Raw genomic sequence first — 24,406 nt, forward strand, 5'->3', positions numbered from 1 at the left:
GATGGAATACTCCCAAACTCATTCTATGAAGCCAGCATAAACCTGATACCAAAACCAGGTAAAGACATCACAAAAAAAGAAAATTACAGACCAATATCCCTCATGAACACTGACTCAAAAATCTCAACAAAAGTCTACCCAATGGAATTCAGCAACGTATCAAAAAAATAATTCACCACGACCAAGTGGGATTCATATCAGGTATGCAGGCATGGTTCAACATTAGAAAAACAATCAATGTAATCCATCACATAAAACAAAAGACAAGAACTACATGATCTTATCAATTGATGTAGAAAAGGCATTTGACAAAGTCCAACACCCATTCACGATAAAAACTCTCAGCCAAATACGAACAGAAGGGAAATTCCGCAATATAATTAAGGGCATTTACACAAAGCCAAAAGCCAACATCATTCTAAATGGAGAGACTTTGAAAGCGTTCCCCTTGAGAACAGGAACCCAACAAGGATGCCCTTTATTACCACTTATTCAACACTGTGCTGGAGGTCCTAGCCAGAGTCATTAGGCTAGAAAAAAGAAATAAAAGGCATCCAAATTGGCAAGGAAAAAGTAAAAGTATCTCTATCTGCAGATGATATGATCTTATACACAAAAAACCCTAAAGAATCCACAAGAAAACTACTGGAACTAATAGATTTCAGCAAAATATCCAGATACAAGATAAACATACAAAAATCAGCTGGATTCCTCTACAGCAACAAAGACAACCTCAAAGAGGAAATCACCAAATCAGTACCATTTACAATAGCCCCCAAGAAGATAAAATACTTAGGAATAAATCTAACCAGAGATGTAAAACATCTATACAACGAAAACTACAAGACGCTACTACAAGAAACCAAAAGAGACCTACATAAGTGGAAAAACGTACCTTGTTCATGGATAGGAAGACTCAACAATGTGAAAAATGTTAATTTACCTAAAGTGATCTACATATACAATGCAATCCACATCTAAATTCCAATCACATTTTTTAATGAGGTGGAGAAAGAAATCACCAACTTCATATGGAAAGGGAAGAGGCCCTGGATAAGTAAAGCATTACTGAAGAAGAAAGTGGGAAGCCTCACACTGCATGATTTTAGAACCTATTATACTGCCACAGTAGTTACAACAGCCTGGTACTGGTACAACAACAGATACATAGACCAACGGAACAGAATTGAGAATCCAGATGTAAACTCATCCACCTATGAGCAACTGATATTTGACAAAGGCCCAAAGTCTGTTAATGGGGGGAAAAGCCAGTCTCTAGCAAATGGTGCTGGCATAACTGGATATCCATCTGCTAAAAAATGAAACAAGACCCATACCTCACATCCTGCACAAAAACTAACTCAAAATGGACTGAAGACCTAAATATAAAATCTAAAATGATAAAGATCACGGAAGAAAAAACAGGGACAACACTAGGAGCCCTAATACATGGCATAAACACAATACGAACCATAAGTAACAATGCACAAACTCCAGAAGAGAAACTAGATAACTGGGAGCTCCTAAAAATCAAAAACTTATGCTTATCAGAAGACTTCACCAAAAGAGGTCAAAAGACAACATACAGACTGGGAAAAAATTTTTGGCTATGACAAATCCAATCAGCGTCTAATCTCTAAAATGTACAAGATACTGCAAAACCTCAACAACAAAAAGACAAATAACCCAATTAAAAAATGGGCAAAGGATATGAACAGGCACTTCACCAAAGAAGACATTCAGGTAGCTAACAGATGCATGAGGAAATGCTCATGATCATTAGCCATTAGAAAAACGTAAATCAAAACTACTATGAGATACCATCTTGCCCCAAAAAGGCTAGCATTGATCCAAAAAACACAAAACAATAAATGTTGGAGAAGTCGTGGAGAGACTGGAACACTTATACATTGCTGGTAGGAATGTAAAATGGTACAACCATTTTAGAAATCGATTTGGCACTTCCTTAAAAAACTAGAAACAGAGGTACCATATGATCCAGCAATTCCACTCCTTGGAATATATCCCAGAGAAATAAGAGCCGTCACACAAATTGATATATGCACACCCATGTTCATTGCAGCACTGCTCATGATAGCCAAAAGATGGAAACAACCTAGGTGCCCATTAGCAGATGAACGGATAAACAAATTATGGCATATTCACACAATGGAATACTACACAACGATAAAGAACAATGATGAATCCGTGAAACATCTCATAACATCTCATGACTCTGGAAGGCATTATGCTGAGTGAAATTAGTCGCAAAAGAACAAATATTGTATGAGACCACTCTTAATAGAACTCAAGGAACAGTTCAAATGTGGAAGAAAACATTCTTTGATGGTTATGAGGGTGGGGAGGGAAGGAGAGGGGTATTCACTAACTAGAGTAGACAAGAATTATCTTAGGTGAAGGGAAGGACAACACACACTACAGGGGAAGTCGGCACAACTGGACTAAACCAAAAGCTAAAAAGTTTCCTGAATACAACCAAACACTTCAAGGGACAGAGTAGCAGGGGCGGGGGTCGGGGGACTATGGTGTCAGGGGACATCTAGATCAACTGGCATAACAAAGTTCATTAAGAAAATGTTCTGCATCCTACTTTGGTGAGTGGCGTCTGGGGTCTTAAAAGCTAGCAAGCGGCCATCTAAGATGCATCAATTGGTCCTAACCTACCTGGAGCAAAGGAGAATGAAGAACACCAAAGACACAAGGAAAATATTAGCCCAAGAGACAGAACGGGCTACATACACCAGTGACTCCATCAGCCTGAGACCAGAAGAACTAGATGGTGCCCAGATAACACCAATGACTGCCCTGACAGAGAATACAACAGAGAGTCCCCCTAAGAAAAGTGGGCTGTAGAATTCAAATTCTAGTAAAAAGACCAGACTTAATGGTCTAAGACTGGAGGGACCCTGGAAGGCATGGCCTCCAGACTCTCTGTTAGCTGAAAACTAAAACCATTCCTGAAGCCAACTGTTCTTAGACTGGACTGTAAGACATAAAATGATACTCGTGAAGAGAGTGCTTCTTAGCTAAAGTAGATACATGAGACTAAATGGGCAGCTCCTGTCCAGAGGCGAGATGAGATGGCAGAAAGGGACAGGAGCTGGTTGAATGGACACGGCAGATCCAGGGTGGAAAGGAGGAGCGTGCTGTCACAGTATAGGGAGAGCGACTAGGGTCACTTAACAATGTGTGTATAAATTTTTGTATGAGAGAAGCTAACTTAAACTGTAAACTTTCACTTGAAGCACAATTAAAAAAAAAAAGCATAAGAGGAGGATATGGAATGTGTGGCTAATTGCCTCCATGAATAACTGCTTCCTCTGCAATGAGACCAGAAGAACTGGATGGTGTCCGGCTAACATTATTGAACATTTTAATTAAAGATTCCATAAAAGAATCCTGATCAAAAAAGGGAAAATACAGAACAGAATTTCAAATTCTCACAGACTGCAGACTTTGTGGAGCCACGGAGGGGTGAACTCCTGAAACTACTGACCTGAGATAATCTTTAAACTTTAAACCAAAATATCCTCTGAAGTCTTCTTAAAATCAAACAACAGTTCAGCTTAACAAGCAAAAAAGGCCCGCCTGGGCATTATGCTTTTTTAAGAACTATCTGTATGGGATCAAACTGACAACAGCAATTTGAAAGGTTAGATAGGAACCTTAGGGGGCAGTGAGCTTATGTCAATGAGGAACAACAACTCAGAAAAGAAAGGTGAGAATGGCTGCACAACTCAAAGAACGTAATCAATGTCACTGAATTGTACCTGTAGAAACTTTTGAACTGGTATATTTTGTTGTATATGTTTGTTATGGATTGAATTATATCCCCCCAAAAAACATGTGTATCAATTTGGCTGGGCCATGATTCCTGGTATTGTGTGATTTTCCTATATGTTGTAAATCCTGCCTCTGTGGTGTTAATGAGGGAGGATGGGTGGCAGTCGTGTAAGTAAGGCAATACTCAATCTACAAGACTGGACTGTGTCCTGAGGCAATCTCTTGAGATATAAAAGACAGAAGTGAGCAGAGAGACACGGGGACCTCGTACCACCAAGAAAGCAGTGCCAGGAGCAGAGCACATCCTTTGGACCTGGGGTCCCTGCACAGAGAAGCTCCTAGTCCAGGGGAACGCTGATGAGAAGAAGGCCGACAGAGAGAGAAAGCCTTCCCCTGGAGCTGACGCCCTGAAATTGGACTTTTAGCCTACTTTACTGTGAAGAAATAAATTTCTCTTTGTTAAAGCCATCCACTTGTGGTATTTCTGTTGTAGCAGCACTAGATGACTAACACAATGTTCAACAACAAAAGAAATAAAATTGAGGGAAATGATATATATAAAAAAATATAACAGTAATATTATCATTCACTGTTTCTTGAACTTAAGGATTGTTTGTCTGTGTGTGTGTATATATGTATATACAGAGAGAGATACATTGTTAGTATACACAATAACATTAAAAAAACTGAAAAATTAATACAACCCATAGATCAGTAAAAAGCTATTGTTTAGAGTATAGTTGGCTTGGATTAGAGTACTGGAATTGGAGACTGTTAAGAGTGTACTTAAGTATTCATCAGACAAAAAATACTCAAACATCTGAGTTCAAATGAAGAAAAGCTAGGTTATGTTGGTTTTTGTAATCAGCCACGTTACTTCTTCCAAATATATTTCCAATGTGGCTATCTTAACATTTTTAGAAATGGTTTTATTGTTCTAAAAATGGCTGCCATAAAAATGTAAGCCTATTATCAATTAAAATCAGAGCTTGGTATTATACATAAATGTAACATTGTGAGATTTTCAAGAATCTCAAGTCCAATTCACAAAGTTAGCAGCAAGCATTTTACCAAGAATTCCTTTATCCACATATTCAGTATACAATTCTTGTTGTGAAATAAAAATTATCCCTTTTCTGAGTTAACTAGTGCTGCCATAACAGAAATACCACAAACGGGTAGCTCTAAAGAACAGAAATTTATTTCCTCAGAGTTCAGGAGGCTAGAAGTCTGAACTTAGGACATGGCTCTAGGGGGAGGTCCTTCCTTGTCTATTTAAGCTTCTCGCACCTGACAGCACTCCTTGGTATTTCTGGGCTTGTAGATACATCTATCTCTTTTGTCTGTCTTCCTTGTTCCCCTGTGTGTGTCTGTGTCTATTCTGTTCTTTTTATAATTAAAAAGTGATTAGGTTTAGGATTCACCCTATACTGGTACGACCTCATTAATGTAACAAATGAAAAATCCTATTTCTAAAAAAGGATCACATCCACAGGTACAACCGTCAGGAATTCAATACATATTTTGGGGGACACAATTCAATCCAAAACATCCCTCAAAACAACTTATTCTCTAGATATTTATCCAAAGAACTCCCTTCGGGGACCAACCACATGAACTCTAGAAAAGAGCTTTTTACTCACTTGCTGCCATGTTAGCTTCAGCCTTTCATACTGCTCCTTGCCATCTTCTGAACAATCAGAACAAGTAAACCTAAAAAAGTTATCCCCCTTAAGGTAACTGATCTGTTCCCTCAGCTGACCTAGAAGAAAAACAAAAAGTCACATTTTAGGTTTACCTAGATGGCAACAGTAACCCAAAAGTTTAATCAACTTATCAACCAGATTTTCCAAGTTTCCCATGCTGTGGTTTTTCCCTTTTCATCCAACTCACGATAGCAGAAGGATGGGAGTGAGGAGAGGGTAAAGGAGAAAGATTTTTCTTCTTCTAGCATCAAGTGTGTGCCCACTAATATCTGTTGTTTCTTAACTTTAGGGTTTAGGTACTGAAAAAGCAGGTATTATTGCTCTAACTGGACTTTCCAACTGTTAACTTCCAGACTCCTATAGGTAGGTCTCTTTACACATTCTTTCCAAAAGCATCTTAGCTCCCAGCCTGTGCCAAGCACTGGACTAGGAACCGGGAATACAATGCACAAGAGAGAGCACCTGCTCTCCTGGGTTTACAAATTCTGTGAGGGCTACATTCAAGCAGGTGATCACAACAGCGGAGTGGGTCTCCATCCTCACCGAGCATCAGTCACCCAGAGAGTTTTTTTTTTTTTTTTTAATGTACCTAGGCCCACCCCAGATGAACTGAATCCACCTCTGGGAGTAGGGCCTGGGCCTTGCTGGTTTTTAAAAGTTTCCCACATGATGCTGATCCTCTGTGAGAACTAGAATGTGCTACATGCCAAAGAGCAGTGTGAGACACATAGTAAGGGTGCCCAAACCGTAATAGGAAGACAGGGAAGTTAGGGAAAGTGAGGCTGGTGGGGAACTGAGGGATGACTAGGAACTGGCCAGGTGAAGTGAGGTGACTGTGTATGGGGTTGGGATGGGTGAGGAGGCTATAGAGCTGCATCGTTGAGGAAATAAAAATGTACAAAGTCCTAGGGATGAGAAAGAACTGTTTGTGGAGAATTAAAAGCTCAGTCTGACTGCAAAGTTCTACTTATGCCCGGGGGTGGGGAGGGAACCAAGGAGAGAGACGAAAGAAGGCAGCAGGACCTGAGCACCCTATAAATTCAATAAGGCAGTACAAAATGTATCCCGTGAGGACAAGGGGAAAGCCATGGAAGTGTTTAGGCAAAACCCTTAGTTGAGGCAAAACCTTTAGTTAATAAGCCATGGAAGTGTTTAGGCAAAACCTTTAGTTAATAAGAGTTAATTAGTCAGAAGCAAAAAATGAGCTAATAAGTAGTAAATTCTAGGTTTGTTTTCTGTGAAAATTTTACTATTAACTTCTTAACAGTAACAGTTAAATTCACTTCAACAAAAACATTTCCACATACCAGGAAACTACCCACTTCACAATAAAATATATATAAATTTCTCTGACCCAGTTACAGACTCTACTACACAAAGCATTTCTCCAGCACATATATCTTTACTAGTCTCTGCCTATCACAAAAATCCAGTTTTGGTAAGAATCATATGACAGCAGGCAAGGCCTGCTCTTGAGAGCCAGGAGCTGGCAGGCGACCATCTCAAGACTGGGGCAATCAGGTGAGCATGTATGTGTATCTCGTCAGCAAATCAAGCAGGCCAGCACGAAATGGAAAATAAGACTGCTTCTACAAAACGGGAACAAAACACGTCTAACCTGCTAATTCTGACCTCACTTCAGCATATAATAACTATGGTTCTTCATTTAGGTTAAACATTAACAGAGAAATTTTTATGAATTTGAACTTTAATTCTACACTGGGAAAAATTGGCTCTAATTCCAAACACAATCTTGTTAGAAAAATGTGGCTAATTCTTTAGGAACACAGGATTTCCAACTTTCTAATTTTTAATGGGTTACTATCAAGTGTGCTAATTTAAAAATTTAACAGGTTGAAAGTAATTTTTACTACTACAAATATGTCTACATTTTATATAAATTTATGGTTGGTCAACTAAATAATAAATAATTATCCTTTTATTTAGATTTTATACTCATGTTTCTTTCACAGGCTGGAAAAACAAAACTTCACATAGAAATCGACAAATCAAAGAAATTGAGAAGTTCCTTACTGGCCGGAATCCACTTTTGGCACTTGTCACAGAAGAAGGACAGCTGCTCCTCCATCCAGGACACGTCTCCTTCGTCACTGTTGAGGGAATCCCCACTCTGATCATGAGATAAGTCCACTGATGCCTGGTCCTCCGACTCTACAATCAGGAGCGTCTCCCCCTCCACTTCACCCTCTTCCAGCCCTTCCGAGGTAGATGTTCTTGTGGCTTCGTCATCGTGTCGACTTATCAAACTACCCAGGTGGATATTACTATCCATCCCTTCTCACAGGTTCGGAAGTGCTTTTCAGTAACAATCCCAAGTTCTGGACACTGAGCTTAAAGGGGCTTCCACCAGGACCACACAAACAGAAACCGTTTAGTAGAGCATCTGCCCACAGACATGAGGGTTTTTAACGCAGGAATTTAGAATATATTATCCACACTGTTTGTTATCTGATCAAGTTTAAAACAATAGTGACCAAAAAAAGGTTGAAGATGCTACTAAGCTATTCACTATCTGAACAAAGCACACACATACACGTTCAACACCATCTGCCCCATCAATATTTCATATTCAAGTCATGTTTTTTGAGATCCTTTTGTCAATAACATCTTCTCTCTTTCAGCTTCAAGTTGCTCAGTCAAAATAATCTGTTCTCCTAAAAGACGGATGTTTTCTTTTTTCCGATTTTGCCGCTCAATATCTCTGATCACTCCATCACGAAGTCTCTAAAAGCGTAAAAAAAGATTTCAGTAACACCCTGAACTGGTGTTCTCATCCTGCGCCATTCAAATTCAAGTAACAGTGTTACCAAAATTCACTTAAAACTTTCAGATTCCAAATAATAAGAACTCAATTTTAACCTTCTGTACAAATGTAATAAAAAAAAATCATCAAATTAATTCAGCAATGTGCTATAGTGTTATTAGTGAAACTACTTCTCATATTTTAAGAAATGCCTGAACATATAATACAGAAAATGGGAAACACCAAGAAAGAAAAAACTGGCACTATGTTGAATTTTAAGTTTAAATGATACTTGATGTTTTACAAACTTCAAGAAAGTTACTACAGTAACTCTGTAAACTACTTTCCTGTTAACAATTATTCTAGCTGAATAAACATCAAGAAAAAAAATTGCTAATATCTGAACAAACTGTAAGGATGCAAGGAAGTAAAGAACCTGGCTTCCTCTAGTATGTAAAAAGAAAAAGTAAAAATTATACAAAATTTACTAATTAATTATACATAACAGGGAGAGAACCAAAAAAACCAAACCCACTGCTGTTGAGTCGATTCCGACTCATAGTGACCATACAAGACAGAGAAGAACTGCCCCATAGGGTTTCCAAGGAGTGGCTGGTGAATCTGAACCGCGACCTTCCGGTTAGCAGCTGTGCTCTTAACCACTGTGCCACCGGGGCTCCACAGACAGAGAAGGAAAAAAAAAAGATTGCTATTACTAGAGAAAAAAAAAAAAAAGCCTATCAACAGTAATTACCTTAATAAGCACTAAAAAGACAGGGAGAAAATTCCAGAATGTAGACCTGGCACCAAAGATGAGCTTCTTTAAAACATCAATGCAGTCATTACTGATGATGAACACAACATATAGTTTATAGATCACAAATACCCTAACCACTTTTTAATAGTGGCCTTGTGAGGTAGAATTACTGGAGGTGAGGCCCAGGTCATGGATTTTTTTAAAAAATGTCATTATATCTATTTAAAAAACTCAACAAGTACCTACTTGCTGGACCTCTTCTAGGGCTACAGCATCTTTTGAGAGTCTTGGGATTGATAACTAAAAACTAACTCTCCTAAACCCTATGCCCTTGAATGATCTCCACTAACTGAAACAAGAAATAGAGCTTATTCCACCCTCCCTCCATATACAGTACTTCCTGCCCAGTGCTCCTTACACCATGCTTACCTACATACACCAGCTGACCCCACCCCCAGTCAACACCATCCACTGGAATCATTCTTTCCACACCTGCCTCAAAGATCCTATCCTTTTCTCTGAGACTTTAGCATGTGGCTTATGGTCTTGCTCTCCAGGACCTCCTTCACTTGCATTTTCCTCCAGGCTTCTATGTCTATGCTGATGGCCTCACATATCCTTCCCCTTGACCTCCATCTTCTCCCTTCAAAAAAAAACAGTTGCCTTCTAATCGACCTTGACTCATGGCAACTCCATGTGTGTCAGAGTAGAACTATAATCCATAGGGTTTTCAATGGTCTTTCACAAGTAGATCACTAGGTCTTTCTCCCAAGGTGCCTCTGGGTGGATTTGAACCACCAACCTTTTAGTTAGTAACTGCCCATTTAAACATTTGCGCCACCCAGGGACTCTGTGAGGATTAAAGATGATGTATATAAAGTGCATAGTACAGTACCTGGTATATGGCAGACAGTCAAGAAACAAACAAACAAAAAAAGAACAACAGGAAAACAATAGTCATTATACTTCTTGCTTCCTTAAGCCTTCAGACACTGCCGATCATTTGACCTTGTCTAGAACGTAAATCCATAATGAATCATCAGATGTAAAATAAACAGGTTATTCTGGTCAATCTTTTTTTTTCATCTCTAACTTGCAAATATCTCACAGGACAATTCTAAATATTTCTGCTCTTCCACTCTCTAACACAGCAGTTCTCAACCCTGGATGCATGTTAGAATCCCTTGGGTCACTTTTAAAACATACCTAAGCCAGGTTCCCATCCCCAAAAGATTCTCATTTCTTAGATCTGGGGTGGGATCCAAGCCTCGGTTATACTGTGAAAACTTCCCAGGAACATCTGATGTGTGTGCAGAACCAAGCTCTAACCCATTCTTACCCCATAAACCAAAATAAAACCCGTTGCCGTTGAGTCAATTCCAACTATAGCAACCCTACAGGACAGAGTAGAACTGCCCTGTAGGGTTTCCAAGGAGCGGCTGGTGGATCCAAAGTGCCGACCTTCCGTTTGCTGCCGAGCTCATATCCACTGTGCCACCAGTGTTCCCCTTACCCCATACTCTTTGAAAATCTCTGACTTCATTGACCTCAGAACTACGTCTGACATACCCATACCATCCTCTACTCCATATTTTCTCAGAATCACCATCTTTTCCTTTTCCTTTTTAGAAGAGGAAGTCCCTGCCTCTACTCCAAAAGCAATCCCTCACACTCCCTACTTTAATCCCATCTCTCCAAGTCTCTTCTCTGCCCTTTCATCATTAATCACCTCATCCCCTCCTCAAAATTCTTGTACCAGCACTCCCTTCCTCTTCTCTGATTTCCACAGTGTGATCACAGAGAACGAAGATCTCATCTGCTTCATCTCTGTAAACCGACCACATAGCACAGGCCAGGAGTAGACAATTCCAGAGAAGACTAAACTCTTCATTCACTCATTATTTCCATCCTTGGCAAACTAGGTTCAACTCCAATACCTGCCAAGGTGTTATCTTAAAGTTTGCCAACGACCTAGTCGTGGGTCCTCACACTAAACATTCAGCACTGTTGTGAATTTTGTAGACTTTGGAGCAGCTGTTTCCTTACCACTGTATTCCAAAAATGCCTAGTAGTGTGCGTGACACACATCAGTCATTAAAGGTTTGCCAACTTGAATAAGAAAGAAAATATGAAGTTAGAGAAAAGGAATGGATGGTCATTCCGATGATCAGTAAGCCACAGGTATTTCCAGAAATAAAAGTACCAGAAAGAAAATCTGGAAGCTGGTATCTCTATTGTTCCCAGAATCTACAGTTTCCTTAGCCAACGAACCCTTATAAAAAATAAATGACATATATCTCAACAAACTTCCCAGGTTTAATGTGGGTTGCAGGGGAGCCTCCTTTATCACGGGACAGAATCATTAGCACTTAAACTCATCAGCTTTCACCCCAATCTTGAGCCTGCGGGTAGAGAGGCCAAGGAAACCGTTTTCCTGCCCTCTACTCTGTGGCAGCGCAAATGAGATGCTGAAAGGTCCGTCTCACAGCAGGCAGGCTGTGATCTGAAAACAGAACCGCTGCCCATCCAAGAGCCTGCGTTCGGGAAGCCAGCCAACTTAACGCCCGGAGGGTCAGGATCCCAGGCGGAGATCGGTACTGGGGTCACCCCGGGCTTCCAGGACGCACACAGGCCCCAGCAGGACCTGCAGCGAGGAGGGCGGAGGGAAGAGGCGCCGAGCCGCGCCGCCGCGGGAGGGAAGGTCAGGCCGAGAGGGACAGACATGAGGAGCAGCAGGGGAATCACGCGGAGGGGCTAGAAGAGGCCCCGAGGACGCAGTCGCGCACTGGCCTCGGAATAGATGGTACATGACACCGACCTGCTGGTCCTGACGCTGCTTCAGATGCACGCCGGCCACGGTGGCCGCCGTCAGCAGCACCGAGAGGCCTAGCACCACCTTAGAGCTCCTCGACATTCCCGCGCCAGCCGCCGCGGACGTCTTCTCCTGGTGTCCGACGCGCCCGGGCAGCAGCCAAGCCCGCGTCACTGCCGGTTCAGGCCAGGCTCGACCCCTCGAGCGCAGAGCCCGGGCCGCCCAGTGCGTTGCCTGTCGCCGCCAGTCGCAAGCAATCGAGAGCCGAGCACCGCGCGGCGCCCCGCAAGGCTGGAGGAGCGGCTTCCGGAGGGCTCGCGGGGCGGGAAGCGCTTGGTTTCTCCGAGGGACCCAGGAATAAGAGGAGCCCGCCTCCCGGGCCCCATCCCCTCCCGCGGGTCACGGCACCTTGCCAGGGCAGAGGTCTCAGGTCTGAGCCGGTCTTAGTTCTAACCTCCAGCCCCCAAGGCGGGGAGTACGAGGCGGAGGCAGGACTTCCCCCTGAGGCACTTTGCTGCCCCTAGTCCTAAAGGAACGCTTTGAGGGTCGGGCTGACCCGAGCGCTTTGCTCCATACCGGCTTTCACCTAAAAGCAGCCCCTCATTGTCCCTTTGGCGAGAGAGGTGCAGCCAGCTGTTTGGCAGCTTCGGAGGCGCGGGGTGGTAGTTTTCATGGAGTTTTTGCTTCGGGACCCGTAATGTAATGTTGTAGACACGGTCACCTGCTTTCACCTTGCCGCTGTGGTGTAGCTAGTCAGGCTCTGGTTTTTCTTAAAATGCATGTTAACTGGGCATGGGCACCTTGCCTTCTGATGTGAAAAGCACAGAGTCGGGGTCAGGAAATTTGCCTTGCCCCTCGTTGCCCGTGGAATCCTTAGACATCACTTTGACACCCTGGGAGCCTCAGTTTCCGCGTCAGTAAGACAAGATTCCTAGTGCCCACATTACTAGGACAACAAATGGTAGAACGAAGTAATGCGTTGCGAATAAAAAGGTACTGTGTAAGGCAGGTATCATGTTCACTTCTCCGTAGGGTGGAAAGAGGTGTGGCCTTCCCGAAATATTGAAGTATCTGATAGAGCAGGCAATGAAGAGGTAATCATTAAATCATTCTTTCCCTAGAATTCACCGGGAACAAACGTCTTCCTGTGGAAACAACTGTAGACTATACTGATTACGGCTAGGGCTTGGCTAGCCTCACCCAAGGACTTCTCCAACATTTATCTCCGTTCGCACCAAACAAAAAAAAAAACCCCGTTGCCATCGAGTGGATTCCGACCGATAGCGACCCTACAGGACAGAATAGAACTACCCCATCAACCTGCCAACCTTTTGGTTAGAGGCCTAACGCTTGCTTAATCACTGCGCCACCAGGGCTGCGTCTCTGTTCATAAAACCCCAAAGAACCAAACCCGTTGCTGTGGAGTCGATTCCAACTCAGAGACTATACAGGACAGAGTAGAACTGTCCCACAAGGTTTCCAGGGAGCCGCTGGGGAATTCAAACTGCCGACCTTTTGGTTAGCAGCCAAGCTCTTAACCACCGTACCACTAGGGCTCTGTTCTGTTCCTGGGGCATTGTTATTCCAGTCTCCTTTTATGTAAGCATAAATGCCATGAAATGAAAATAAAACTAAAATAATAAAAATTAAAAAATTTGAAGATATAGTAAAATAACTATTTCAAATGTCATTTTTGTCCACAGCATTTTTCTCAGATCAAGGAGGTTATACCACTGAGTTGGAAAACAGGGTTCCCTGTGCTAATAGACTTTGGAGTCTGAAGCAATTTCATTCAGAGCATATGTGCATATTTCTCTAAAGAAAAAATATACATATTAGACTGTTTTGTACTTGTGGTGGACACCAGATATTTTCCTCTGTAGATCAGTGAGCCTTCAACAGAGCTAAAATGTACATCAGAGAGTTAGATGGCCTTTCCTCATATTATGGCCAATTTTTTAACTTTTTTTTCTTTAATCTCTTCTTGAAATGTATTTTTAGTCTATTTTTTAAATAATATTATATTTTGGTGAAAGTTTACACAGCAAATAAGGTTCCCATTTAACAGTTATTACACAAATTATTCAGTGACATTGGTTACATTTTTTCACAATGTTAACATTCTGATTCATTCCATTCTGGATGTTTCATTTCCAGTAATCTGGTCTCCCTGTCCCCTTACCCTTTCATCTTTTCGTTAGAGTAATTGTTGACCATTTGGTCTCATGTAGGTGGTTTTATTTAAAGATGTGCAGTACTCACTGGTAATATTCTTCATTTTATGAACCAATCTCTTATTTAGCTAAAAGGTAACCTCAGGAGGTAGTTTCTGTTCAAGGTTTATGGAGTATCTCAGGGTGATAGTCTTGAGGAGTCCTATAGTCTCAAATGGTCCAGTAAGTCTGGATTTTCTATGAAGTTGAGTTCTGTTACACATTTTTCTTCCCTTCTGTCAGGATCTATTGTGGCCCTGATGAGAACAGTCGTAAGTGGTAGCCAGGCACCATCTAGTTTTTCTGGTCTCGGTAGATGAGGCCGGTAAACTGTTAGTCCTGTAAACTAGTTTCTTCTCTGAGTCTTTGGTTTCCTTCTTTGTCTTTTGCTCTGGATGAGAAGAGACTGATAGTTGTTTTTTATTCTACTTCATAAAAATCCATTAAGTGTTAACTCTGTCAAATAAAAAAGTAGATTATTCATAAACCTAAGCAAAGTGTTTTGTGTGATTATTGTCACAATTACTAGATTACAAGAGAGTGGCTGCATACCATCAGCCACTGAAAATCAACTATTTTTTTTTCAGTTAAAATAATTTCCATCTAGTCTAAGTACATTTTTAAGCAAGTGCAATGTGTTTGAATAAAAGCAGTTTTGGAGACAACTTGAAGAGTTTCTACTAATACATACATTTTCAAAATGGCAAGTCCAGACTTGGTGTCAATTAAATCATTCATTCAATTAATTTTTATTAAATGTACCAGGAGCAGTGGATTCAAGGTAGCTCCCTCTCCTTCAAGCAGTTCAATTCCTGGAAGGACAACAATTTGGCATATTAAATAATCACAATAAAAAAGGCAACAGACCAAGACGATTCTATGGGGGAAAGAATAGTCTCTTCAACAGATGGTACTGGAACAAGTGTAAAAGAATGAAATTGGACCTTTACTTCACCATATACAAAAATTAACTCAAAATGGATCAATTACATGACTAAGAACTAAAACCATAAAACTCTTAGATGAAAACATTGGAGTAAATGTTTCATGACCTTGGATGTGGTAATGGATTCTTAGATATGATAACAAGAGCAAGAGCAACAAAAGAAAAAGATAAATTGGACTTCATCAAATTAAAACCTTCTGTTCATCAAAGGACATTATCAAGAAAGTGAAAAGACAACCTATAGAATGGGAGAAAATACTTGGAAATCATATATCTAACAAGGATTAAGTAGCCAGAATATATAAAGAACTCCTAAACTCAATAACAAAAAGATAATCTATTTTTTAAAATAGCAAAGAACTTGTAGAGACATTTCACCAAAGAATAGATACAGATGGCCAATAAGCACATGAAAAGATGCGCAACTTCATTAGTCACTGCTGTTGTTGTTAGGTGCCATTGAGTTGATTCCGACTCATAGCAGCTCTATAGGACAGGGTAGCAGCTGGTGGATTTGAACTGCCAACCTTTTGGTGTAGCCAAGCTCTTAACCACTAAGCTGCTAGGGCTCCTCATTAGTCACTAGGGAAACGCAAATCAAAAAAATCACAATGAGATACTACTTCATACCCACTAGGATGGCTATTATCAGAAAAATAACAAGTGTTGGTAAGAATGTTGGGAAATTGAATTCCTCATGCATTGCCATTGGGAATATAAAATGGTGCAGGCGCTATGGGGAACAGTTTGGGAGTTACTCAAAAAGTTAGAATTACCAACACGACCAAGCAATTCCACACCTAGGTGTTTACCTGAAACAATTGAAAACAGGGACTCAAACAGACTCATTACACCAATGTTCACTGCAGCATTATTCACAATAGCCAACCAAGTGTCCATCAACAGATGAGAGGATAAACAAAATGTGACCTATTGTATGAATATAATATTCATTGTGGGAATACACACTGTACATAATATTCACCGTATGAATATACATTGTATGAATATAACATTCATTATATGTGTATATAATGGAATATTTTGCAGCCATAAAGAGAAACGAAGTTCTGGTACATGCTACACATGGATGAACACTGAAAACATTATACTGAGTGAAATCAGATATACAGGATAAATAATCTGTGATCCTATTTGTATGAAATATCTAGAATAGGCAAATGCACAGAGAACAAAGTTTATTAGTGGTTATGAGGAGCTGGGGAGAGTTACTGCTTAATGAGTACTGAGTTTTTGTTGGGGGTGATGAAAAACTTTCAGAAATGGATAGTAGTGATGGTTGAACAACATGATGAATGTAATTAATGTCAATGAATTATAAACTTAAAAATGATTAAAATGTCAATTTATACATATATATGTATGTAGATTATCACATTAAAAAAAAAGATATCAGAGACAGTTGACAAGTAGCAATTAACTGTTCCCCAAAGTCAAGTGTGAGTGTGGAGTCTACTGTTCCAGACTCATCATCACCTGACGCATGAAAAGATTAAAGACCCAGATCTCAGTCAGAGTCTTCCAGCAACCCTCCTCCAAAAGCCAGGGGCTGGCTGGTTTTGAATTCCTTACTCCCTTCTTGGCACTAAATCATCACTAAACCAAAACCCATTGCTGTCAAGATGATTCCAACTCATAGCAACCCTATAGAAGAGAGTAGAACTGCTCCATCGGGTTTCCAAGAAGTGGCTGGTGGATTAGAACTGCTGATCTTTTGATTAGCAGCCACAGCTCTTAACCACTGTGCCATCAGGGCTCCAAATGCTGATTAAATGGGAAAGTCCTACTTAACCATTGTAGACTCTGGGTGGGAGGTGCTCTGAAAATAATCAAGTAATTAAGTACAGGCAGAAGTTCTAGTACAAGGTGGAAGACTGAAAATTAAGGACCTCTCACCACAAACCAAACCCTTTGCCATTGAGTTTATTCTGACTCAGAGCGACCCTATAGAACAGAGTAGAACTGCCCCATAGGGTTTCCAAAGCTGTAAATCTTTACAGAAGCAGACTGCCACATCTTTCTCCCACTGAGCAGCTGGTGAGTTTGAACCGCTCAACTTTCAGTCAGCAGCCAAGTGCTTTAACAACTGTGCCACCAGGGTTCCTCTCTCACCACTAAGAAGATTAGAAAAAAAATCACTTCATAATATTTGCAAACACTTAGAAAGGAAATCCAGGTGCCTGGCATATTTTAAAGCTTATTCTATATATTAAATTATTTAATCTGCATGAAGACCCTAAAAGTAGGTACTGTCATTATCCCCATTTTACAGGTGAGGAAACTGAGGCACAGAGAGGTGAGTAACTTGCCCCGAGTCTATAGCCAGGAAGCTGGGCAACTTAATTTGTTTGTTTTTCTTTCTTTTTCATTGTCACAAATATATAGGTAAGAAAACATTTGCCACTTCTACAATCTTCACACATACGTTATTTGGTTTTTACTGTAGTTTTATTTTCAAAAGACATAAGAGGTAAATCTGTCTGGTTTAAAAGTTTAAAACAGGGAACATATAACAGTCAATAATTACAAGGAGAATGTGTATATCTAAAATCTTCCAATTCCATAGGTTTGATGGCTAAGGTTGTGTGTCAACTTCACTGTGCCATGATTCCCAGTGGTTTGACAGTTATGATGTAATTTGGCAGCTATGTAATGATTACATCATTCTGATATAATGTAATCTGATATAATGTAATCACCACTATGATGAGATCTGCTATGAGCAGCCAATCAGTTGAAAGGGAGTTCATTGGGGGTATGGCCTGTATCCAATATTTGTTGACTTTCTGGCAAAGTTTGCTGGCTTTTGCTTGTTCTGGTTCCTCATCTGAACTCCAGTTCTTGGGACTTGAGCTAGCTGCTTTCCTGCTGATCTTCGGGTTTGTCAGCCTCCACAGCCTGTGAGCCAGAGGCCTGCTGTCTGATCTGCCAACCTTGGGTTTGCCAACCTTTGTAGCTACATGAGTCAATAGAAGCTTCCAGCCTGACCCACGGACTTGGGACTTTCCAGCCTCTATAACCATGTGAGCCATTTCCTTGATATAAATCTCTCTCTCTCTCACTATATATATATATATATATATATATATATATACACACACATATATATACACACACGCATGTCACTTGTTTTGCTTCTCTAGAGAACTCAGCCTAAGACATTTGGTACCGAGAGTGGTTCTAGAAAAACAAAATTGTAAGAATGAGTTCTCTAAATTGTTTCTCAAGTCTGGTTAGTCTTAAAGATGTTGACGACTCTGCTTCCAGTAGTAAAGAGAGCAATGCTAATCTGTGGCATGAGGTGGCAGAAATACACAAAATATCACCGCCAATAGATTAAGTATTGGTGAGAGGCGAGGCTCTGGGTAACCGCATGTTTGATACCTTTCTACAATTTTGTCTGTATGAGAAGTATAGTGAAAGTAGGTTGGTTGGTCCTACTTTCACTAGAGAAAGGGTAAAAGAAAGAGATGAGCTCAGGACTTCAGACTCACAGTTCAAGTGCTGCATAATGACCTAAAATTACCACTTGCACCTTAAAAGAAAGTCTTATTTCTTGTAGTAACAGAGCTGATATTGCTGAAAACCAAACCAAGAATCTTCTGTAAGAGTGGCTGAATTACAACACCAGTTGAATTCCCAACCTCAAATGGTGTCTGGAGTTAAAGTGAGGGCATTGATTGGGAAGAAATGGGATCCTGAAACTTGGGATGGGGACATATGGGCAGATAATTAGGAAGCTGGGAACACTGAGCCCCTAAACTCTGTTGAATCACTCCTGCCAACAGAACCAGCCCTCTCACTGCCATCTGGAGAGATTACTCCATCTTTGTCTGCTAATCCACCCTCCCCAGTAAAATCATTAGTTCCCCCACCCCCATCTGATGAGATCACCCAGCTGTGTCTGAAGAGTCATCCCCTGGCAAGGTGGCTGAGTCATTGCCTGGGGCATCACCTGAGGCAGATGCCTTACAGGATAATGCTGAATATTCTGAAAATACATCCCCAACATCCATTTTGGCACCTAGACCTAAGTCCCAGCAAGCCCCGAAAGATGAAGTACAAAGGGTGACACAGGAGGAGGTACACTGCACTCCAAAGAACTGCTTGACTTCTCTAGTATATACAAACAAACCCGGGGAATATGTGTGGGAATGGCTATTAAGGGTGTGGAAGAATGGTGCAAGGAATATAAAGATGGATCAGTCTGAGTTTATTGACATAGGTCCACTAAGCACAGATTCTTCATTTAATGTTTCAGCTCAAGAGGTTAGGAAAGGATCTAATAGTTTAATTGGTGAGGTCGCTGAAGCATGGATTACATGGTAGCCCACATTAACTCAAGTTGAAGTGCCATTCCTACCTTTGTATACTGTAGAAAAAAGAATCCAAAAGCTTAGGGAAATTGGCATGTGTCATGGATTGAATTGTGTCCCTCCCAAAATATGTGTCAACTTGGATAGGCCATGATTCCCAGTATCATGTGATTGTCCACCATTTTGTCAACAAATGTGATCACCCTATGTGTTGTAAATGCAGCCTCTATGACGTTAATGAGGCAGGATTAGAGGCAGTTATGTTAATGAGGCAGGACTCAATCTATAAGATTAGGTTGCATTTTAAGCCAGTTTCTTTTGAGATATAAAAAAAGGGAAGTTTGCAGAGAGACATGGGGATCTCCTACCACCAAGAAAGTAGAGCTAGGAGTGTGTGTCTTTGGACCCAGGGTCCCCACTACTAGTAGCTCCTAGAGCAGGGGAAGATTGATGACAAAGACCTTCCCCCAGAGCCGACAAAGAGGGAATGCTTTCCCCAGGAACTGGTACCCTGAATTTGGACTTCTACCCTCCTCAACTGTGAGAGAATAAATTTCTCTTTGTTAAAGCTGTCCACTTGTGGTATTTCTGTTATAGCAGCACTAGATAACTAAGACAGCATGTTAGAGTGGATTTATCAGGTTAGACCCACAGATCCACACATGGAGTGCCCACAGGACACACCTTTTACCACAACATTGAGGAACGAATTTATGAAGGAAGCCCCAGCATCCTTGAAGAGTGCTGTGATTGTTACTTTATGGAAGTCAGATATGACAGTGGGAACTGCCCTAACTGAATTAAGACACTTAAGTATGTTGGGGCTGATTGCACCTCACGGTGGCAGGGGCCATGTGGCAGCACTCAATCAACAAAAACAAGGTGGATGTGGTTACCGTAACGGACAGCAGAGTCAAAGCAGGAATCAGAATACTCTGATGCGTATGGATTTATGGTGTTGGCTACTTAGTCATGGTATCTTAAGGAGTAAAATAGATCAGAAATCTGCTAAATATTTACTTGATCTATATAAGCAGAAGAATTCTAGTCAAGTGAACAGCGCTCCAGCTTGAATTGTCAGGATAGAGAGTCACAGCCCCTCAATCAATTCCCAGACTTAAGCTCATTTAAGGACCCACAACCCCTTGAATGAAGAAGAGGCTGGGACCCCTTGAGGAAGGACCCCAATACACTGCCAAAAATTTATACTGTTTATCTTTCTCCCAGCCTTCCCCAAAAGGATCTATGGCATTTTACGAGAGTGACTGTTTATTGTGAAAAGGAAATCATCAGACTTTTCAGGGATTACTGGATACTGGCTCTGAACTGACACTAATTCCAGGAGACCCAAAACATCACTGTGGCCCACCAGTCAGAGTGGAGGCATATGAAGGTCAAGTTATTAATGGAATCTTGGCTCACATTCCACTCACAGTGGGTCCAGTGGGTCCCCGAACCCATCCTGTAGTAATTTGTCCAGTTCCAGAATGCATAATTGAAATAGATATATTTAGCAACTAGAAAAACCTCCACATTGGATCCTTGACATTTGGAGTAAGGGCTATTATGGTGGAATAAGTCAAATGGAAGCCATTAGAACATTGCCTACCTAGAAAAATAGTAAACCAAAAGCAATACCGCATTCCTGGAGGGATTTCAGAGATTACTACAACTATCAAGGACTTGAAGAATGCAGGGATGGTGATTCCTACCACATTCTCATTCAGCTCACCTATTTGGCCTGTGCAAAAAACAGATGGATCTTGGAGAATGACAGTAGATTGTCAAAAACTTAATCAAGTGGTGACTCCAATTGCAGCTACTGTTCCAGATGTGGTTTCATTGCTTGAGCAAATGAAAACATCTTCTGGTACCTCGTATGCAGCTATTGATCTAGTCAATGCCTTTTTCTCCATACCTGTTTTGAACAACCACCATAAGCAGTTTGCCTTCAGCTGGCAAGGCCAGCAATACATCTTTACTGTCCTACTGTAGAGGTATATCAACTCTCCAGCTCTATGTCATAATTTAGTCTGCAGGGGCCTTGATTGCCTTTCCTTCCACAAGATGTCACACTGGTCCATTGCATTGATGACAAAATGCTGATTGGACCTAGTAAGGAAAAAGTGTCAATGACTCTGGACTTATTGGTAAAATATTAGCATGTTAGAGGATGGGAAATTAATTCAACAAAAATTCAAGTGCCTTCTACCTCAGTGAAATTTCTAGGTGTCCAGCAGCGTGGGGCATGTCGAGACATTCCTTCTGAAGTGAAGAATAAGTTATTGCATCTGGCCTCTCCCACAACTAAAAAGGAAGTACAATGTCTGGTGGGCCTCTTTGGATTTCGTAGGCAACGTATCCCTCGTTTGGGTACGCTATTCCCGCCTATTTATTAAGTGACTTAGAAAGCTGCTAGTTTTGAGTGGGGCCCAGACAAAAAGGAGGCTCTGCAACAGGTTCAGGCTACTATGTAGCTGCTCTGCAGCTTGGGCCATATAATCTGGTTGATCCAATGGTGCTCGATCTGTCAGTGGCAGACAGAGTTGCTGTTTGGAGTCTTTGGCAGGCCCCTATTGGTTAATCACAGAGCAGACCATTTGAATTCTGGAGCAAAGCCCTGTCATCTTCTGCAGATAACTATGATCCTTTTGAGAAACAGCTTTGGCTTGTCACTGGGCCTTAGTAGAGACTGAACGCTTAACCATGGACCACCAAATCACCATGTGGCCTGTCATGGATTGAGTTCTGTTCCCCCAAGAAATGTGTGTATCAACTTGGCTAGGTCATGATTCCCAGTATTATATGATTGTCTACCATTTTATCATCTGATGTGATTTCCCTATGTGTTGTAAATGCTATCACTACGATGTAATAAGATGGATTAACAGCAGTTATATTGATGAGGTCTACAAGATTAGGTAGTGTCTTCAGCCAGACTCTTCAGAGATATAAAAGAGAGAAGCGAGCAGAGAGACACAGGGACCTCATACCACCAAGAAAGCAGTGCTGGGAGTAGAGCATGTCCTTTGGACTTGAGGTTCCTGTGCTGTGATTTGAGATGCATCACAAGGACCTTCCTCCAGAGCCGACAGAGACAGAAAGCCTTCCCCTGGAGCTGACACCCTTAATCTGGATTTCTAGCCTACTGGACTGTGAGAGAATAGATTTGTTTTTTGAAGCCATCCACTTGTGGTATTTCTGTTATAGCAGCACTAGATAACTAAGACATGGCCTGAGCTGCTTATCATAAACTGCATGTTGTCTGATCCACAGAGGCATACATTTGGATGTGCACAGCAGCACTCCATCATTAAATAGAAGTGGTATATACCAGATTGCACTTGAGCAGAACTTGAAGGCGCAACTAAGTTGCATGAGGAAGAGGTCCAAATGTCCAGGGTCTCCACTCCTGTCACATTATCAGCCTTCTCCCAGTCTGCACCTATGGCTTGATCAGTTGACTGAGGAAGAGAAAACTCATGCGTGGTTTACGATGGTACTGTGCATTATGCAGGCACCACTCAAAAGTGGACAGCAGCAGCACTACTGCCCCTTGCTGGTACCTCCGTGAGGGACAATGATGAAGAGAGTTCCTCTCAATGAGCAGAACTTCAAGCAGTGTATCTGGTTGTTCCACTTTTCTTGGAAGGAGAAATGGCCAGATGTGCAATTGTATACTGATTCATGGGCTGTGGCCAATGGTTTGGCTGGATTATCAAGGACTTGGAAGGAACATGATTAGGAAATTGGTGACAAGGAGGTATGGGGAAGAAATATGTGGATAGACCTCTTTGAATGGCCTAAAGAAGTGAAAATATTTGTGTCTCACATGAATTCTCACCAAAGGGTGACCTTGGCAGAGGAGGGTTTTAACAACCAAGTGGAAACCACTCACCCTTTCCCCAGCCGCTCCTGTCACTGCCCTATGGGCTCATGAACAAAGTCTTCATGGTGGCTGAGATGGAGGTTATACATGGGCTCAGCAATGTAGACTTCCACTCACCAAGGCTGACTTGGCTACAACCACTGCTGAGTGCCCAATACGCCAGCAGCAGAGACCAACACTGAGTCCCCAATATAGCACCATCCCTTGAGGTGATCAGCCAGCAATCTAGCAGCAGGTTGATTACGTTGGACCACTTCCATCATGGAAAGGGCAGTGCATTGTTCTTACTGGAATAGACACAGATTTGCCTTCCCTACCCATAATGCTTCTGCTAAAACTACCATCCATGGACTTACAGAATGTCTTATCTGTCATGATATTTCACACAGCATAGCCTTGGATCAAGGGACTCACTTCACAGCAAATGAAGTGCAGCAATGGGCACATGCTCATGGAATTCACTGGTCTTACCATGTTACCCATCATTCTGATGCAGCTGGCTTGATAGAATGATGGAATAACCTTCTAAAGACACAATTATGGTGCCGGCTAGGTGGCAATATTTTGCAGGGTTGGGGCAATGTTCCCCAAGAGGCTGTATAAGCGCTAAACTAGCGTCCAATATATGATGCTGTTTCTCTCATAGCCAGGATTCATGGGTCCAGGAAGCAACGGGTGTAAATGGGAGTGGCACCACTCACTATTCCCCATAGTGACCCACTCACAAAATTTTTTTATGTGTTTTCTTTTCATCTTTTTCATTGTTGTTGATTTTGTATTTGCTTAGTCTATATTTTTCTAATTTTTTATTTTGACTTGTAGGATTGTTAGATTCCTTTGTGGTTACCCTAATATTTACCCCTATTTTTCTAAGTTTATATCAGTCTTTTATTTCTTTATATCTCTTTGCCTTCCTCTCCATATGGAAAATCTATGTCTACATTTTTAAAGTCCCTCTTTTTTGTTTTAATGCTGTCATCTTTTACATATTGACATCTGTTTCCCTATTTTTGGTGTTTTAGCTTTAGTTTATTTTTGTGACTTCCCTATATAGGTTGAAATCTGGTCACTCTGTCCTGTGTTCTAGTCTTGGGTTGTTATCTGATGTTACTGATTTTCTATCTGGAGGACTCCCTTTAGTATTTCTTGTAATTTTGGTTTGGTTTTTGCAAATTCCC

At 41.3% G+C, this 24,406-nt stretch overlaps 2 protein-coding genes across 2 annotated transcripts in view; both read right to left on the bottom strand.

The window, feature by feature from the left end:
- Positions 1-7,830, bottom strand: part of KAT14 (lysine acetyltransferase 14) — a 70,221-nt gene extending 62,391 nt beyond the window's left edge. The window contains exons 1-2 of the mRNA XM_004376442.3: positions 7,545-7,830; positions 5,448-5,566 (exon numbers count right to left, since the gene is read on the bottom strand). Of these exons, the coding sequence (XP_004376499.1) occupies positions 5,448-5,566; positions 7,545-7,803 (378 nt within the window). The 5' untranslated portion in view covers positions 7,804-7,830. The remainder of the gene's footprint in view (positions 1-5,447; positions 5,567-7,544) is intronic.
- LOC101359714 (protein PET117 homolog, mitochondrial) lies at positions 7,810-12,004 on the bottom strand. The gene is made up of 2 exons (XM_004376443.2): positions 11,850-12,004; positions 7,810-8,255 (listed from the first exon to the last, which is right to left on the bottom strand). The coding sequence occupies exons 1-2, from the start codon at positions 11,943-11,945 to the stop codon at positions 8,106-8,108; spliced, it is 246 nt and encodes an 81-aa protein (XP_004376500.1). The 5' UTR covers positions 11,946-12,004; the 3' UTR covers positions 7,810-8,105.
- Between the last annotated feature and the right edge of the window lie 12,402 nt (positions 12,005-24,406).

The sequence above is a fragment of the Trichechus manatus genome, unplaced genomic scaffold, assembly GCF_000243295.1.
Source record: "Trichechus manatus latirostris isolate Lorelei unplaced genomic scaffold, TriManLat1.0 scaffold00042, whole genome shotgun sequence".
Classification (NCBI taxonomy): Eukaryota; Metazoa; Chordata; class Mammalia; order Sirenia; family Trichechidae; genus Trichechus; species Trichechus manatus.